The 20,096-nt window shown below is 41.4% G+C and overlaps 1 protein-coding gene across 1 annotated transcript in view; it reads left to right on the forward strand.

Annotated features, from left to right (window-relative positions):
* Positions 1–1,077: 1,077 nt before the first annotated feature.
* Positions 1,078–20,096, forward strand: part of CMYA5 (cardiomyopathy associated 5) — a 45,991-nt gene continuing 26,972 nt past the window's right edge. Inside the window, exons 1-2 of the mRNA XM_053931932.1 lie at positions 1,078–1,244; positions 8,937–19,164. Coding sequence (XP_053787907.1) covers positions 1,078–1,244; positions 8,937–19,164 — 10,395 coding nt within the window. The remainder of the gene's footprint in view (positions 1,245–8,936; positions 19,165–20,096) is intronic.

A 20,096-nucleotide genomic window follows, 5' to 3' on the forward strand; every position in this document is an offset into this window, starting at 1 on the left:
CTGTTTTGGAATGTCAGGAGAATTGCGTGCAGAGGTATCTTGTAGTCAGAAGTACTTGGCTGGGTGTTTCTATATTTACAGCACTCTTAAGGAGGAGTTTGCTGATTGATTTATAACCAGATATTTATTTGATGAACAATAAAGAAAAAAAAGCTGGGGGCATTGGAGTTATACTGTGCATACAGTTTATACTTGAGATATCTTGGAAGTTCTTTACTTAGAATCAGGGTTTAGTGCTTTTCTTCCTCTTCTAAATTTTTTGGTTTTTTCTTAAAGTCATTATTTTGACTAATACAGATTGGAAATATTTCTGTTTTGTTTGTGTAAAGCACTGCATTTTGTGTAAAATGCAGAATAATAAAGTATAACTGTGGCTTAACCTAAACTCTGCATGGTAGTACAGTTTGTCTTTGCTTTAAATTATAATTGGTTCTAGTCCGCTCAAATAGGAAGTTTTAAATGTCTTGTGATTAAACACATTGATAAATTGAGAGTTTAAATACATTCCTTTTGCATGGTTAAATACCACAGTGCATCTGATATCTCTTACAGTATGGTATTAATAATTAAATGTGTTTGTCAGAGGCTCATCCACTAGTTATTGTATTTGACCTTTCCAGCTTGAGCTTGAGGCACTCTGGGTGTGCTCAAGGGCAGAACTTGTGAAATGTACCTTCTCTTGGGGCCACAGATGAACGCTCCTTCTGCTTCATCTGTACCATCCACCCCGAATTTACTGGAGGTGACTGGGGAAGGTCTGCTTGGCCCCCTTCCTCCCTACTGCTGCCTGACTGCCCTATGTGCTGTACAAGCAACTCTGTGGCAGTGGCAGCAGGCAAAGGGGGAGAGCAGCTGGATAGATGGCCATGGGGCCACGTGTCCTGGCACCGAGTTGGTGCTAGGAGACAGGGCAGGAACAGCAGCGACTCTGCGCTGTAACTTTGATGCCTTCTATTTAAAGACTGCCCTGAGTCAGGAGAAGTGAGTGCTACCGGGGATGACAGTTGCTTCAGGCAGCCCTGGGGAGGACAGGGTTGGGGGTAAACATCACCGGCAAGGGCCTGAGCAGGGAAGGGAATGGAGGGCTCCCGCAGTGCTGAGTGTGACAGGGCATCCGAGACTTCGTCCTTCATAGGAGATGAAGAAGAAGAGGAAGAAGAGGAGGAGGAGGAGGATGAAGAGGAGGAGGAGGAGGAGGAGGAGGAGGCCGTGGACCCAGAGGAAGCGGAGGAACTGACTAATAGGTATGTCTCCCCAGGGACCCATAGCCCCAGAGGGAGCTAGCAGCTCTACCCCAAAGCATCGTCCCCCAGAAAGTGCCAGGATTGGAGTCCCATGCTGGTTTATTGACTTTCCCCCCTTCCCTAACCCAATTGCTCTAGATAAGAAAAAGGGGGGAGTAAAGGGCTGTAGTACTTTTTTCAGATGAATATGGCTGTAATTAAATTTCGTGTGGTAAGCGCCTACCCTGAGTTCCCTGAAAGCTTTTCTATTTAAAGATCCTCTGATGTGCCAGCTCAAGTGGCATCTCCTTCCACTCCTCCCTCTCTGGCTGACTCTTTGTCACATATGGATCTTAAACGCTCTGCAGATTTGCTTGTCAGGGAGAAAATGCTCAAATATTATAATGGTGCATTAAAATTGGTTCCTTTTTATGTGCCTTTATTCCTTCCCACTTGTCTCTCCCTCTTCAGTTTCTTCTTTCCTTGAAAAGGAAAAACTTGTTGTAGATGCCTGCTATTGCTGGTCATGATTTGTAAGGCTGATTTTTGTGGTGGAATGGGAAATATTCTATCACTTTGATCTTTAATTTTTTTCTCTTAGTATTTTTGTTTTCTTAATAAGTCTTCCACAGAAACAGTTTATTGTCCTACTATTGCTCTCCTACCATTAGGAATCTAACAAGCAAGGCTGTGGCCCAGTGCCCTGCCCAATGGTCCTGCGCAGGATGTGGAGGCATCTGCAACCTGGTCCATGCAGACAGACTCTGGCTGTGCCAGCACTGTTGGTTTCACAGAGACCACAAGGCCTGAGAGTCCCCCGGCTCATACCAAGTCTCAAGATTTCTTCCTTGACTTGAGTAGACCCCATCAGTTTTAAGTGGATACTGTGGAAGAACCTAAGATGTTGATGTTGTTAGCTTGAGTTTTTTTCCAGAAACCCATTTTTTAAGAAACGTATCATACAGTTCCTAATACCTCTGTGCTGTGGAGCCATCCACATTTACCATCACTCTGTGTGTATCACAGTTCAAAGTGCTTTCTGACATTGCTGATAGTCACTGGAGAAAAAAGATGGCAGTGGGAGGCTCTCTGCAGCCTAACCCACCCAAAGTGCTGCAAGAACAAAAGCCAAGTGGGGAAATGTATCCTAGAACTGTAGGATAAAGAGCTAGTTTTCCACAATGGGTGGACACCCTGGTATGTAATGCTGCTTTTTTTCTCAAAGTGAGGTGTTGGCTTTTCAGTCCTATACTGGCAGAGAGAGGGATTGCATGCCAATAAAACACTGCTTGCACATGTTTGTATCTCTGCAAGAAAACCAGCTGAAGTCCATGGAGTGGAGCCGCTCACTGCATGGAGCTAAACCATGATTTAGATAGATAATTTTTAATAGAATCTGGAATTAAATAGCTAATAATAAAGCTGAAATTCTAAAACACAAGTAGGAATTACTAAAAAGGTAGTGAAATCTATGTAGCCTCACAATTCTTTACTACTTGTGCTGAGAGGATGATTTTTCTATGGGTGCCTGTTAGCAGCTCCTCACAAATGGGTCTTCTGGCTGGCAACTTCTGCAATGCAAACTTCGGCATTGCATCTCAGCATTTAAATCACAGCAAACATTCCCTTCAGCTCCCACTTATATTAAACACAGCAGAGTTTTTCCTCTCTCCTTACTAATAAACAGGTCATAGACTACCAGAGAGGCTTTTAACAGCTATGCTAAGTGGTAACTCAGCACATTTAAATTGGTTAGTTTAATTAGGTTGAAGGAGATGTAAAATTTTACATTCAGTGCAAATGTGGTGACTGCACCAAGCACTCAGCAATAGCTTGGAAAAGTTAAATAAAACTGACTCTTTAATTGCTTAGATGTTGTCGCTAATGTCAGCAGGGTTGTTGAGCTTCAGGCCTCCTCCTGTGGTCAGTGCCTGGGCAGGGCTCCTTGCAAGATGAGACAGGTTAAGGCCCTGGGACATACTCAAGCTGTGAGCTAATTCTTTGTTGACAAACAGGTTTTCAAGTCCCCATTGCAGAACAGATTTTTTTGAGTGCATGGGCTTTGAAAACATAGCTTAGAGGAGATGTAACTAATATGCAAACTTGGCTGAAGGCAGCTTGTCCTGGACCCTGCTGCCATCAATTTATTTTTAACAACCCCAAGTTCTCTGTTGCTTCTGCTTTCCTCCTTTGAATGCAGTTGAACAGCATCTGGTTGTATAAGTCAGCAGGAAAACTCCACTGACTCCTATTTCTGCCTTTCAAGCACATTAAATAGCCTCATACCTAATTTATATAAGAATCATGCAGCAAGATGAGTGCCCCAAGGTCAGGAAGCGCCTCTATGAAACAAGCATAAGAGCCCTGGTGTTCCTCTGAGATACCAGCCCCTGAGCTCTGACCAAACCACTCTGCTTCCACACTGTGCAGCAGCTGCAGCAAATAAAATCCCAAAAGCTGCAGTAGAAATGATGACTTGTCTCAAAATTACAAGGCACGCATGTGAAATGCAGAAGAGTTTGGGTTTCATGTCTTTATTACCCTTATTAATGTAATGTTTAAATAATTTGGTTTCCAAGCACACTTTTTTATATCAGTAATGAGACTAACATGCAGCATCAGAACCTATTAAAAAGGTGGGATAAGGGTTTCATAACCTCGTCAGCACAAAAATGCCTCTGATCTGTATAGCACTCGTACAGTATTTTCTTGCCTTTGGGCATTTTATTATTTAGGATAGATGATCATGGTAGATGACTTCTATTTTTAGCTCCATGTATCCAATTAATCACTTAAACGGGAAATATTTTGAATACTGTGTTCGTTAAGGCAAATATGGGTAGGAAGTTAATAGGTTTTAATTTTTGTATTGGTAATGGTGAAAATTAAATCTAACTGAAGTAAAATTGTTTATTGTTTAACTGGTTTACATACCCACTGGCAAATCTGTGTCTCTAACAAATGTGTGATGGGTGAGCTGTTCTGACACAGTTCTGTCTTTCAGACCATTCTCAGCTGATTTCCTTCTACAGAGGGAAGGTCTCTGGATGTGATTTTGTGCAGGGTTAACATAAAAATGGCTCTGCAGCCAGTTTAAGTGTTTCCAGACAGCTTGTTTGCCTGGAATAGATAAAGAGCATTTTATCTACTTGTTTAATGTTTACCTATAACCAGTAGATGGGGAGAAAAATGGGGAGAAAACTGGGGAGAAAGTCCTTAAGTTCTGGAAGTGGTTGAGTTTGTTTTATTAATGAAGCAGTCCTTCCACAAGATCAGAGGTGGTTAAGCTTTAGAGACAAGTCTCATTTATAATGATTGATGAAAATGAATATAAAGGGAAGTACAGTGGAGAAGGCGTCTTCCTGCCACATGGGGAATGCTGCAGCATCTAGGAGAGCAAATGCATGCTGAGAAGGAAGGGGGGCAGAGTACTGTGGATTTGTCTTCTGAAAATAAAAGTTACCATACCTTTCCCAAAGTGGAGAAAGACGGGGAGAGCGTATGTGATTTTAGATGCCTCTAGATGAGGCAGTGCCTGACATGGGCCAGGGTGGAAGAAGCTGGCAGGGCTGTTTTTCTGCCACCTGCAGCAGGAGCATTAGCAGGGAAGGTGAGAGAGATAGGAAGCAGAGTTGTGTGGGTCATTGCAAGCACGTCATGGCAGAAGCTTGAGCAAAAGGTAACTGAGCAGCTGAATGAGGCAGAATGCTGAGGTGGGGGCATTGCAGAGGAGAGGGGTGCAGCCAGCCCCCACTTGCTCCTGCAGCTGGGCACTCCATGTTTTGCTTCTCTTCAGCCTCTTGAGTCCTTAATAAAGGCCTGTGTTGCATAGGGCTCTCAGACTTCAAGAAGTTCCCCACTGGGTCTCAAAAGAGTGATTATGTAACTGTGTAAAGGAAGTGTTGCACCCAAGACTGAAGTGTTTGGTACCTGTGCTCCCTCTACAACATGGCGGAGAATCCAGAATGCAGGAGCATGGCAGACCTCTAGGCATGGCAGTTCTGTGAGTTTCGCAAGCAGCATCTGATCCTGCAAATGGCAATGCCACTAGGACATGCCATGACCTGGTGTCTGGAAAACAGACTAGGACTACAGCAGACTGTGTTCATTCATAAGAGATGGAACAAAATGTGTGAGACAAGCCCAGGTCCTGGCTCCCAGCTACTCATCATAAAACCCAGCTTTGTAGCTGGGCAAGCAGCAGTCTTACTGGTTTTAGATAGTAGTTCCTTTGAATTTTGACAGATGCATGAGCCACTCTGTTGCCAGATGAGGCATCATTAGCTGAAAGAAGTCAAAGGTGGAAGGCTGGGTTTGAAATTATGTCTTTCTGTAGCTCCCAATTCTCTTAGCCTGAAGAACATGGATGAGCTGTAGCCATGGGAAATGCAGAACAATAGGCAGAGACCTTGCTGAGTATACTGATTGCTGTATGGGGAAAGGGGCATCATGGTAAAGGCAGAAACTACAGATATGTACAGAATAAAAACACAAGCACAGAGAAATGTTTCCTTCAACTGGGAAAACAAGCTGGCAATACCAATTTCCACCACTCCTGCACTGTGCCTGAAGTGGGAGCTTTCAGAAAATGAGATCTTGTCAGCACAGATTAGAGACATAGGTTGACATTTTGGTCATTTTATCTGTATTGTTTTCAGCTTGTGAGGAATTATGCAGCAAACAGCTACACATTTTTATGATATCAGCAGTAGCAAGGTCTAATATGAAGAGGATAAAGAGAGGCTAGGGAGAATTTTAGAAAGCTGATAGGCTGGCTACATGTATATCTCATAGTAGTGGTGTGCACAGGTGGGTAGACCCCACTCACTGTGTGAACAGAACCACTCCAGCAGCTGGCGAGGTGAAAACTCTTCCCTCATATGATTCATAAAGGAAGATTTGTCCAGCCTGCCAGGCTGGACTAGAAACCTGAAATCCTAGTGGACACGGCACAGAAGTCATAGTGAGAAGCTGTGAGAAGCAGGAGGAGGCAGGAAGAAAAATCTGGGTTTGAGCTAGTATGGCAGGAAGCACAAAACTGGTTGTCAGTGTCTTCAAGACTAAGAAAAGGTTTAAGTCAATGTCGTAGCAGTGAAATAACATGCTGATAATATAAGCGCCAACAGGAATGGGTGTGAAATGTCTACATGGAAAAAAGACAGCACTGGCTTTTGCCCTGGATGTCAGTGACTTCATATCTACATTTATGAGCTGAAACATTGCAAACATCTTTTTCCAGTGGCAGACACTTCCTCTGACTAGAGAGGGGTCTTTCAACTACTACTGTGCAGCTTGTAAGTAGTTCACAAAAGAGCAGCATTTGGAAGTGCATTGGAAGTAAATGTTTGAGTTCCATGTCTCTCATTCTGGTCTTAAAAGTATAAAGCACTATCTCCTCACGCTGTAGAGGAATATGAACTGTGACAAGTTTGTGACCATGAAAATGAGATAATGATGTATATATAATTCAAGCTTTTTGCATAGGCAGGGCCAGGGCAACCTCTTCTTATTAATTAATATCAACTCAAGTGGGAGTGCTGCTCTGTTCTGTATGAAGGTTTATTTAATTGCACCAAGCAGTGCAGAAAATAGGTTCAAAATATAAGAATGCTTCAGAAGCTGAAAAATGTAAAAAAAAAAAAAAAGAAAAAAGAAAAAATAATCTGTTATTGTGGACTCAAATAACTGAAAGCTTCCTTAGTAGTATTGATATTGATTTTTTTTTTTTAATTTAATCTTATTTTGCTATATCCAAGTCAATGCCAAGCCATGGAACTGGCAAAGGAAAAATAAAGAGAAAAATTGGTATGAATGTGTTCTGCTGTACCTCTTTCTCCAGCCTGTAAGTTTTCACCTATGGAGCTAACCTTTCTAGAGAATACTACATACACCAAGGCAGATAATCAGCTGCACATGCTGGGGCTTAAATCTGTTTGAGGGCTGGGTTTGTGGGGCAGGAGGGGATTGGCTAACATGCAGTTATTTAGTATTGCACTCTCAGACATGCTTTGAATTGTAGGCCTTCAAGTTGTCCTGCCAGTCACTATCTCCAGGCCAGCCCTGTCACCACAACTGGGTTTAAGCCCCGTCACTGGAGTTTGATACTGTGTTGTCACACCACAAGCTGGGCAGGCTATTGTCCCACAGGGTGACTCTAACCTTCAGTTAGCACTGAGATCAGAGATGATCTGTGCCTCAGTTTGCAGAGACCTGAGCATGGACCAGCCCAGTAGCAGGATTATATTTCTGTTTCCATTAGGTACTGAGCGTTTTCACTAAGTGTCCTTTACAAAAAACTTACAGTCCAGAGAGTTTGCTTAATTAAGCAGTCATGACTTTCCTCAGAATTTCTTCTCCTCCTTCAAAGACCTCTGCCTCTGCCTGGTGCTCAGCACCCTCTGGCATGGTGCCACCTGCCTCTCAGGAGTGTCTGCCTGCCTCTGCAACCTGCAGGTATCTCTGGCACCTGTGTGGTGCAGGGCCACAGCCTCTGGCTGTTGGTCAGATGGATTCTGCTTTTCTGATCCCTGATCAGTAGCTAGCTTTCTTCATTTTAGCTGAAACGCGTTTCTCTAGTCAGCGGAAAAGTGACCCTTCCCTCTGTTCAGTGGAAGCAGGATGTTGTGTGGCCATAGATATGCATTCTTCCATGGGAGTAACAGAGACTTCACTCTTTCTGTTCTACTGAAGGCTTCATCTTATCCAGCAGATACTCTGCCTTTCTTTCCATCAGCTACAAATGTGATTTCCATAAATGAACTACTGTCTACTCAGGAAATATTAGGGTTGAGCTTTGACTACCTTTTCTGTGCTTTTTTTTTTTTTTTTTTTTTTTTTTTTTTTTTTTTTTTGGTGGGGTTTTTTTTTTGGTTTTTTTTTTTTTCTTTTAAGTAAGTATTGCAACCCTAAAAATACTAAACCTTCCACACATTGTGTCTTTTAATTGCTTTTACTAATCTTTACACTCTTAATTTGAAGAATTTGAAGAATTTGAAGTTTTCTTTCCTAAAGCTTCTCAGAAAAGCCTTTCTCCAGCCTTTTTACTATTTTAGAGCTTTGGTTACAGCATATGATGGTGTATTGATTACACATCATAAGGTTTAAAACTACCTTTATGAAACATTGCAGGTTCATTTGGGGAGGTGTCAGTATATTTTAATTGTCAAATGTATTCTAAATTACTTTGTTAAGTATCTAGAGTGCTTAGAGGATAAAATACATGAGAAGACAGTAACAAACCAATGGATAGACTAGTGCTTTGAGCATTGTATAATCATTCACACTTGCGCAAAGCAAGTGTGGGTGCTATTAAAACACTGACAGTGTCTTTGAAGTGTTCAATGAAAGGTTTAATTTATAATGTGAGATAAATGCATGCTGGAGAATAGCCCCAGAATCAGCTCAAACTCACACTGGCAAAACAAGGTCAGATCAAAGACTGTTCTTCCTGCATTGTCAAGATCATTTAAACACCTCCCCTTCATTGAACTAACCTTGCAACACGCAGTTTTACACAAATTCATCTAAAATATAGTTGTGAGATGAAATATGACTTTTCTTATGCTTGTACTTCAAAATCTATGCTTATGCAGTATTTTTACAACTTTGAAAGCCATTTTTGTTTTAATTAATAAATTCAGCTTTTTCCTCCAATAGTTTAATTTGTTGTGTGTTTTTACAGCTTTCTTTTGTTATCTGTTCTTTTGTTTGTAGTTTAAAAGACCTTATCCAAAGTGAAGATGTGAAACCCAAGCTGCAGTACATCATGACTAACCCTTCCTTTTCTATGGTAACATGCCAAAGTGAAGACAGTGGAATAACCTGGGAAACCAGTTCAAGCAGATGTTCTACTCCCTGGACCTCAGAAACTAGTACAGCTTCTGATCTTTACAGTATGGAAAGTTCACCAGTAGGTTCTCCTCCAGGAAAAGTTATCTTTATTATGGATGAAGGCAAGATTGTTCGGAAAAGGACACGTAAATCTTCAAATAGGGTGCCAATGGCTACAAGACTGAAGGGAGGCCAGTGCAATAAAAAACGTGACTCTTCTGGAATGCAGAGGCAAGAACCAAGAACTGTTCTAGGAGATGTGCAAGCCTCCATGTTGAATGTAGAGCAGGTGGAAGCACAAGACACAGATGAGGAAATGCTGGACAACAAAGAAGATCAAGAGAATATTGCAGAAGAGCCCGTAAAACGTGCTCCAATAAGATCAATATTTAGGGAGAGCAGATTGAGAAAAGTTGGTCCAATTCTTGGAGGGCCAGTACAAGCTAGAATCCAGCTGTTCAACTCAATTTTTGGAGGGACTGGGACAGCCTCTGAAACATTGGAGAAAAACAGAATCTGGAGAAGTAGCTCAGCTTCAGGAGATTCTGAAAAGTTCCTTGAAACATCAGTAAAAGAAAGACTGCAGAAGTTCGGTTCACTCTCCACACATCCAAAACATTTCCAGGGAGCAAGAAGTAAAATTCTTGAAACGCCTTCAGAGAGAAGAAGGAAGCAAAGACAACAACTCACAGAACAAGCAAATCAAAGCTTTTCTTCACCAACACCACCTCCTGAAAAACAGCTTACTAAGAAAAATGATGTTTCATCTGAAAATATTGAACCTTATAAAATGAAAGAATCAACTCTTCAACATGAAGAAAGAAAAGAGAGACAGCCTCTTTTGCAGACTCCAAATCAGGTTTCAGGACATTTACTGAAGAATGAAGAAGAAGCCAGGGAGCAGCAAAGTTGTTCACCCATGGCCAGAACATCAACAACAGAGTCAACAACCTCCACACCACTCAAGTCTGACAAGAAACAAGGGCTGCTTCCCTCAGCCAAAAATGCAAACAAGAAGCCAGATCAATCCCTGTTCACAGCATCAGATCATCTGGATGAAGGGAAGAAGCAGGAAGTTCAGCCTAATTCTGCACTACAGTCTGTTTCAGCAGATTTTGTTAGTGAATTAGATAGAACTAGTTCCCAGCATATTTTGCCTACAGAATCTATGTCAGAACATCCTGAGAGGGAAACAGAGGTGTCTTACTTACCTGATGTTCCATCAGCTAAATCCAAATATTCCACTTCAACTGAAATAAGACAGGAAGATATTATTCCTCAGTCATCAGAAGCTGCACAGTCTGAGTCTGAACATGTGCTTTTGACATATTCTGGAAATGAAATAGAGAAGCAAGAAACCGAGTGTCCATCATCAACTGCACTGTCAGAGTCAGAAACTTCAGGTCTAATGTATTCAGCTGAAAGAGAAGAGGGTCAAAAGACCTCATCTTCAGAAACTCAAAATGTTCATTTGGAGAACCAAACAAAATCTGAACAAGACTTTTCACTTCAGGAGACAGAGAAGCAAGGAATTAAATTAAAACCACCAATTCCTGAAAATATAGATTCCAAATATTTCAGCATTTCATATCCTGTTCATACAGAAACAGAAGAAACACAGAAAACTTCAGCTATAAATAAAGCAGTAGATTTTGATCACTCAGATTTTTCCATTGAAGAAAACAAACAAGTTGAAGGTGGGCAAATAGAGATGGAACATCCAGACCTCTCATATTCCACTGAAGAAACTGGAGAATCGGAGACAACACAGATGGAGACAGAGCATCTGGACTTCTCTTCTCCCAAGGAAGAAGCAGAGGAATTGAAGGGTGAACAGATGGAGATGGAGCATCCAGACTTCTCTTTTTCCAGGGAAGAAATAGAGGAACCAGGAAGTGCCCAACTAGAGACAGAACTTCCAGATTTCTCATATTCCAAGGAAGAAATAGAGGGATCAGAGAGTGCAATACCAGATACAGACTATCCAGAACTGCTTTTTTCCACAAAAGAAACAGAAAAATCAGGGAGATCACAACTGGAGACAGAACAACCAGAATTTTCTTCCAAGGAAGAAACAAAAGAACCAGAAAGTGCACAGCTGGAAATGGAGCATCCAGACTTCTCTTTTTCCAGGGAAGAAATGGAAGAATCAGACAGTGCACAGCTGGAGACAGAAGTCTCCAGCTATGATAGATCTGAGGATCTATCATATTCCAGAGAAAGAATGGTGGAATCAGAGAGTGCACAGCTGGAGATGGGTCATCCAGACTCTTCTTTAACCAAGGAAGTAGTCAAGGAAATGCAAAGTGCACAGCTGGAAAATGAACATCAGGTTTTCCTTTCCAGGGAAGAAACAGAAAACCAAACATTCAGTCCTTTTGAACTGGAACAGTCTTATTCCCCTGAAACAGAAAAACAAGAAGAAAAAGAAGACCTTGCACAAGTACATTCAGGTTTATCATGTTTGATGGAGGAAGCAGAAAAAGACAACACTACAGAAGTCCAGTTAGTACATCCAGATAAATTTGATTCCACTGGAAGGGCTGAGATACAACAAACAGGATATCTGGAAGCACCATTTTCAGATTTACCGTATCCCATTAATAAAACAAAGGAGCAAGAACTGTCACAAACTGATAAGAGAAAACAGCCACAGCCTGTACAGCAGGATTCACAGTCTGAAGGTAAGCTGGATTCCTCTGCCATGGCAATGCAAGGAGAAACTACTCAACTGCAGTCAGAGCATCCACTTTGGCCACATGCTACCAGAAAAGAACAGGACCATAAAACTTCACAGCTGAAGGTGAAACAGCCAGAGACAACATCTTCTACTGGCAAAACAGAACATCAAAAATTGCAACCAAAGAAACCAAAGCTGGAACAAACTGATTCACTGTATTCCCAGAAAGAGATGGTACAAGAAGCTGTACAGAGAAACTTAGAAGGTCCAGAGCCATCATGTTTCATTAGTGAAGCAGAGCAACATGAAAACATACAAGTAGTTTCAGAAAAGAGGGATTTCTCAATTATCACTGGAGAAGTGATGCAAGAAGGAGTGGAGTCAGGAACTTTGTGGTCACAACTGACTGACAGAGCAAAGCCCTGGGAAACAACACAAATGGAGCAGGAGCAGTCTTTTCCTTCCTGTTCCACTGCTGGTAGTCAGCAACAGGAAACACCACCACTGAATGTGCCCCAGATAGATGTTTTGTGGTCCTTTGGCAGAATGGAACAAGATACAGTACAAAAAGAGGTGAAACAGAAGGAAACAGACCGACAAGAAGCTGTGCAAATGGAAACAGAGTATTCAGGTATTTCAGAAAGCCTGGGTAAAGAGGAACCACAGGTCATTGACCAAATTAATTTGGCACAGCAAGAAATAGCTCGACCAGGGTTAATGCATCCATCTTTGCCATATTTGTTCAGTAAACAAATGCAAGAAGAAAAGCAAACAGAGCCAGCATATCCAGAAAAAACATTTTATGTAAGTACAGAAACAGAGAAGGAAATTGTACAACACAAATCACAGCAACAAGAAATAGTACATCCAGAGCTGGAGCAAACATTTGTGCCTTTTTCCAGTGAAAAAGAAGCTCCACTGGAAATGGAAATAACTTCAGAATCTCCAGATTTGCCATATTCTTCTCACAAGCAAGAAAAATTATTGAAAAACTCAACTTTACCATTCCATTTGAAGCAACAAGAAATTGAACCAGTAATGGTGGAACATCCAGATGTTTCATGGGACAGTGGTGAATCAAAACAGGGTAATGTTGTGGAGCAGAAGTCAGGACATCCAGAGCTTTCATACGCCCTGGGAGAAACTCAGAAGAAATCAGAACATTTGGATTCACAAGGAAGCCTGGGTGAAGCAGCACAAGATGAAGGTATGGAAGTAGAATCTCAATACCCAAATCAGTCATGCTCACAACTGGATTCAAAATATTCAGATTCATCATTTTCCTTTGGTAAAGGCAAAGAAAAATCAACTCAAAAATTTGAGTCTAAACATCAAGAATTGCCTAAAGTAGGTAAAAAAAGAGCTTCTCCAGGAACTGCACAAATAGAGTCAAAACATCCAGAAATTGCACCGTGGCAAATGAAGAATCCTAATTTGTCACATTCCACTGGTGAGGCAAGCCAAGAAGAAGTAGCGCCACTGGAGCAAAAACATAGAAAACTTTCTTTTGGCAGAGAAAAGCAGCAGAAAGCCACAAAGCAGGAGTTAGAGCAAGAAAAGTTAACACATTCTCCCAATAAAAGGGACACTTCAGAATATGCCCAGGAGGGCTTGAAACAACCAAATGTATCATTTTCTGTTGATAGGCCAGATGATGAAATGATACCACCAGAAGTGGAGCATACTGATGTGATATCTCCTCTGGACAACACAGAGGTACAACGAAGAGTACAAGAAGCAGAGCAAACTCATCCCTTTGGACAAATGGAACAGAAAACAGTTCAGCCAGAAGTGCAAATTTCACATTTGTCATGTTCTGTGGATATAGCAGAGGAAAGAGAAATGGCAAAACCAGGGCTGGGACATTCTGATTTGCCTTACTCTGTTTTCAAAGTAGGAGGGCTGCAAACATCACAGCTGAAACCTGAACACCCTGGGCTAGCACATTCCCTCAGCAAAATGCAGGAAACAATCCAGCTGGGATTGGAGAAGCCAGGTGCATTGTATGGTCATGACAAAATGGAACAAATCCCACCTGCACAGTTGGAGCCAGGTCATGCAAGCTTGGCACCCCTGGCCAGGGAAGTGGGGCAACAAGGGACGGAGCACACAGCTGTGGAATGCTCCGAAGAGGAACAGTCTGTCAGCAGACCAGAGCATTCACAAGCTGCAAAGGAGAAACGGAGAGTTCCAGATGCACCATCCCAGAGTGGAAAAATGGAGCAAAGAGAAACGTTAAAAGCAGAGCCAAAGCATCCTGATTCACTGCATTCCATTGATAAAGGAAAGCTACAAAGAACTACACAACCAGTGTTAGAAAAACCAGATCTGTCATCTTGGCCTGGCACAACAGAGCAAGGAGAAACTGCTGGAGAGGAGAAGCCAGGCTTCATTTATTCTTTCAAAAAAGAGGTACAAGGCAAGAAAGCACGGACAGAATTGGGACATTTAGAATTATGTCATTCTGTCAGTGAGGCAGAACAAGAAACTTTAAACACAAAATCACACCATTCAGATTTATCTGCTGGCAGATTAGAACACCATGAAATCATACAGCCAGAGGCAGAAATAAAGGATTTATCATGTTCAATTGGTGAAAAACAGCAAACTCAAATTGCTGATGAGGATTTGGAGTGCCTGGATTTGTTTCATTCCACTGGCACAGTACAGCAAGAAAAGATTCAACCAGAGCAAGAAAAGACAAATGAGTTTCTGTCATCTCTCAAGAAAGCAGAGGAATGGAAAGATGCACGAATGCAGGCAGAACACCCTGAGCTGCAGTGCTCTATGGAGTATACAGAAGGACTGCAAAATAACCAAGCAAACTCAGAATATGCAGATTTGTCGTTCTCTGTTGGCACAGCAGAACCTCATAAAACAACTCAGCCAGAGCTGAAAGAACAGAGTTTGTTGCATTCATTTGTCAAAACAAAGCCATCATGGGCTGCTCTACCGGAGTCTGAACATGCAAATGTCATGGATGCCATGGGCAAAGTACTGCACACAGATTTGTCCTCTTCTGTTAGTGAAGAAAAACAAAGAGCACAGTTGGAGGTTAAACAGGAGAAGGGAAGCTATACATTACATCCAGAGGAAATAATACAACTAAAATTGGAGCAACCAGTGTTTTCAAGTCCTCATAGCATGGAAGAGCAACCAAATACATCCCCAGTAGAAGAGGAGTTTCCAGACTTCTTGTATTCCTCTGGCAAAACAGAAAAACAGGACACTGCACAAGCAGGGTTTACACCTTCTGATGTTTCGTATTCCACAGGAAAATCAGAGCAGTTGCAACCAGAAAAGCTGGATTCAAAACATCCAGATTTGTTATACTCTCTTGGCAAAGCAGAAACTCATGTAATAAAGCCACTAGGTTTATCATATTCCTATGGCAAGGCAGATCAACCACAGACTGCCCAGCTGGAGCATCCAGAGGAACCATATTTCACTGGTGAAACAAACTGGAGGGATGGGGTCCAACCAGGGCAGCCACATGTTAGTTTGCAGTCCTCTGATATTGAAACAGAGCAGCCAGAAACACCTTCTGTAGCACGTACCTTTGTCAGGACCGAGGAGCAGGGAACTGCGCAACCAGACTTCAAACAATCAGATTTATTAAGTCCCAGTTTCAAAGCAGAAAAGTGTGAAATGGCCCCACTGAGAGCAGGACATTCACAGAAGCAAGACACTGGTGCTCCTTCATCTCGAAGTGCTCAGCTGGAAACTGAACAACAAAATTTATCATTTTCCACTGAGGAAGCAGACAGCCACAAAATTCAACCATATTCATCTCTTACTGAACAAACAGTGCCTGAGTCTTTGGGTGCTTCACACACTGTCTCTGAAACAAGCTCTGAAGGATGTCCAAAGTCTTCACCTGTAACTGGAGGCTCACCCCCCAAACATTTAGATATATCTTATTCCACCTGTAAAACAGAACACACAGAAACTGCTCTGCCTGAGCCAGGGCCCTTTTTTGCAAGAAAAGAAGCAGAGCACACAGAAAGTCTTCTACATTTGCCTGTAGCTGCAAAGTCAGAGGCTGAATGTGAAATTTCACCTGAAGCTGAAAGAGAACGGACTCCACATTACTTTCACACAGCTACAAAATTAGAATCTGAACAACTAAATTTTTCATATTCTACAGATAAAACAGAAAGTCAGGATTACCTGACTGTACCTTCAAAAATGCAGTCTGAATCTTCAGTTCCATTTTATTCAGCTGATGAAACATGTCAGCAAGAAGTTCCACCTTATTCAAAACCGTTCCCTGAATATTTGATTCCCACACAGTCCCTTGCCAAACAAGAAAATCAAAATATGCACCCACTTATTACTCAACCCATACAATCAGAGTGTGAACATGTAATTCCACCACACAATGAACAACAGCTGCAAAAAATTCAACTCAGTTCACCTGAAACAGCAAGCTTAAAGACAGTGCACTTGGAGAGTATGTCTCAAGTGCACGACCAAGACAAGCCAGAATCTTCTTTGTTGGAGACAATATATTTGTCCCCAGACCAGCTAAGAAGTTGCCCCTATGAGCAAGAAATGCACCCTGATGTACAGATAGTGCCAAGGTCAGTGACCACAGAGTCAAAGGTGACTGGTGTAGCAAACCAGCAAGCTGTGTCATCAGAGTCATTTATACCTTTTCATAAATTACCTGGAAAGCCAGAACTTGAAAAGCCAGTATCAGTGGCTCTCACTGATGATGAAGAGAAACAAAATATTCCATCATCTTTATCTGATGTAGCAGACATGCTTGGAAAGCAATCTAACAAAGTTTCAGACATTTATACTGAAGAAGAGGATATATGTGAAATGCAACAAAGTTTTGAAGACCAAAAGCATACAACCTTGGAGCATCTGGGAGTTGTTTCATCAGACCTTGTTCATGAAACTGTGACACACAAAACTCAGCATTATTCTGGTGAATTGGGCAGCCTTTCCTCAGCAGAGATTAAGCCCCTTAGCTCAAGTTCTGAAGAAAAGCAGAACCCAGATATTCTATCTTTTGGGCTGGCTAGCTGGCTGGTAGAACAGGTGAAAACTTCCTCAATTAGTCCAATAGGGGCTGCAGAAGCAGACATGCAAGGAATTCAGCTTACTCCAAATGAAACTTCTGATTTTGCATCAAAACAATTCCCAGCTGGAAGTTGCACAGAATTTACAGTTCTTGGGACTACAGAGACTAAGGGACATACATTTAGAGTTTCTGAATCAGTGTCAAATAAATTTCCTCACAAGAAGTCCTCAGACAATAGTCCCATAATACAAAGGTATGATTTACCATCTTTGGTAGGAGGTAATCAAGGTCCAGATAAATTTTTGGAGCATGAAACTAGTACTTTAAATCCTACAAAAATTGAAGAAATGCAACATCTGAAGGTAGGCAAAATGTCTGAAATGCCTGAACATTACCTGAGAGGAGAAGAGGAAGAAACAGAACATGCAAGTGCTGTAGAAGACAGTCAGTGTGCTCTGGAGACTACTGAACAAAAAGATCTATTTAATATCATTTCAGAAGGTTATGAAATACTCAATATTCATGCACCTACACATATTTCTTCTGTTGATCAAGAAGAAAGTAAACACATGCCTGATAAATTGGAATACTTGGAAACAAATCCTTCATTTAGAATAAAATCAGTTGAGGATGGCCAGAGAGCCCTAACTTCTGGAAGAACCACAGAAATTTCAGAAAGCTCAATATTGGGAAAGACTGCAAGCCATGAACTAATAGAATTGGTCAAAAAGGATGACGTTGAGGAAACCGAAGAAACTCAACAAGAAAATCTCCTGTTGCCAGAAAACAATAATTGTGCAATGTTGGATCCTAATAATGGTACTGCTGATATGGATTATTTTGAAAAATACACATTGATTGATGACAAATCCCCAGTTAAGCCACAATTTGAAAGACGAATTTCACTGTCTCCTGTAACAGAAGACCCCAATGAATCTATGGAAGAAGTCAAATATTTTAAAGAGAGTACTGAGGTAGATACTTTGGAAGAGTTTTCCTTACTTGAGGACCTGGATGAAGTCTTTTATGGTACCATAAAAGGAGAAAGCAAAATTCAATCCTACACAGATGCTTCAAAATCTTTACCACTGCAGAAATCAATTGATTCTAGCAGTAAAAGCATTACAAATGTAGAAGATGAATGCAAGTCACCAGGGACCCCACTCTTCGATTCAGAAGAAGGAGTGCTAGAACGATCTCTCTTGTTCCCTACCACTGTTGCTGCAGTTAACCCAGAGCTTTTAGAGGAGCCGCCTGCTCTATCATTTTTATACAAGGATCTCTATGCGGAAGCAGTAGGAGAAAAGACAAAGGATGAGACTCCCTCTGATGAAGAAAGTGGTAATTCTAATGCTTCTTTCCCTAGCAGAAATTCAGACACAGATGATGGAACTGGAATATATTTTGAAAAATACATTCTTAAAGATGAAATTCCAAGTAAAGCCATAGGGCCTCAGAAAGATCAGATACCAGAAGATGAGTCCTTTAGTGGAGGAATTTTGGTTTGGAGTTCAGAGAATAAGCAGGAGCAGGGATCTGGTGATGTTCAATATGTCAAAACTGAGGTTCTGTCAGAAAGAGTTGTTAGGGAGAGAGACAAATTCCAGGTCGTCAGCAACATTCAAGCAACAATTTGCAAGCCAACGCATGCCATTCCTTTTGGAAGCAAAACAGTTCTTTCAGGTGCAGGAACTGATATCACTGAACAAAGAGAAGAAGAAAATGTACCAGTAGAAAGAACTGAAGAGTTGCCAGAGCAGTCAAGTCAACAAAGATACAGTCATCAAGTGGATTGTCAGGGAGCTGCATATCAAGAAGTTAGTACTAAGCAGAAAGAGCAGGAAGATACCACAACATTTCCTCAAATGGAAAAGTATGTTCCATATGTCAGGGCTCCCACTGAAGACAGTGTAGATGATCAGTTTACTCAGGAACATCTGTCCTGTGTTCCTACCATTCAGCAAACAGAGAATCCAGACTTGCAAAGAGAGGAGCAGCTCCGTGATGTTTATGAAGATTTTGCTGAGTCAATGGACTATGATGTGATTACACAAGAAGAGCTTTTGCAAGATGAAATATCATCTCAATTTACACACGAGGAGCTATTATTTGAAGACAGGGACTCCTTTGATCATGCTGCTGATAGTTATGAATTTGTTAATGAGCCAGAACAAAGAACTCCTATTGAGCTTGAAGATTCAGGCTTTGTGGTGATGTATCCTGAAAAATCAACAACAAACATTCCTCAAGTTGAGACCCCACAAAGAGAACTGAAGAAATCACAAATAGACACTTATTGTTACCACTGTAAATGCCCAATATCTGCTATTGACAAGCTTTTTGGAGAGCATAAAGACCATGAAGTCACAACACTAGATGATGCTGCAACCAAGATGAAGGTAAGTATTAATTTGGATTAAAAAAAAAGAAGCTACTAAGGCTAATTTCTCCAGTTCTCTTGCATTTTCAAGAGGAGAGGCTTCCAATAGCAGTCCAGAAGCTAAGACGCAGTATCTATTAAATAAAAGCTATTCCTATACACCTGTTGGAGATCTTGAAGGGAGAACAACTTATTAAGATGTTCTCTGCAGTCCTAGCCTTGCTAAGCTGGTATTTTAATTTATTCAGAAGTTTGAATGGCCTTGTTTATATGTAGTTGTTAGCAGACTTTCCATCTTTCAGTCTTATCTGTGTAAGTTTGTTCTGGTTTTGATATGTAGGGGGAGAAATGGGAAGAATGTTGTTTCTATGAAAATAAAACTTCAGTAACAGCAGTTCACTTCACTTGACAAGGTACAGAAACCTCTATATGTGGAGACTGGTATCATCATAAAGTGTTCCCTGTCCCACTTACATGCGTTGGTTGCTTGGAGATGTTAGACAAATCACCCTACACAGTTTTGTTGAAGTGCCAACCTATTTTCTGTTCCATTTACTTTCATCTGCAAAATGGCCTTAAACTGGAGAGGGAGGGAGGTTTTACAAGGGCATGTAGTGACAGGACAAGGGGCACTGTCTTTAAACTGAAAGGCGGCAGGTTTACATTAGAAATTAGGAAAAAAATTCTTCAAAGTGAGGGTGATGTGGCAGTGGAACAGGTTGTCTAGAGAAGTTGTGGATGCCCCGCCCCTGGAAGTGTTCAAGGTGGGGCTGGATAGAGCTTTGAGCAACCTGGTCTAATGGAAGATGTCCCTGCCCATGGCAAGGAAATAGAAACTAAATGGTTTTTAAGGTCCCTTCCAACACAAACCATTTTGTGATCTGTGCCAATAGCATTGTGGTGTCAGCACAGGTAAAAGTTTATAAAGTCCTATTTGCCACTATATCCAAG

The sequence above is a fragment of the Vidua chalybeata genome, chromosome Z (genome assembly GCF_026979565.1).
Source record: "Vidua chalybeata isolate OUT-0048 chromosome Z, bVidCha1 merged haplotype, whole genome shotgun sequence".
NCBI lineage: Eukaryota > Metazoa > Chordata > Aves > Passeriformes > Viduidae > Vidua > Vidua chalybeata.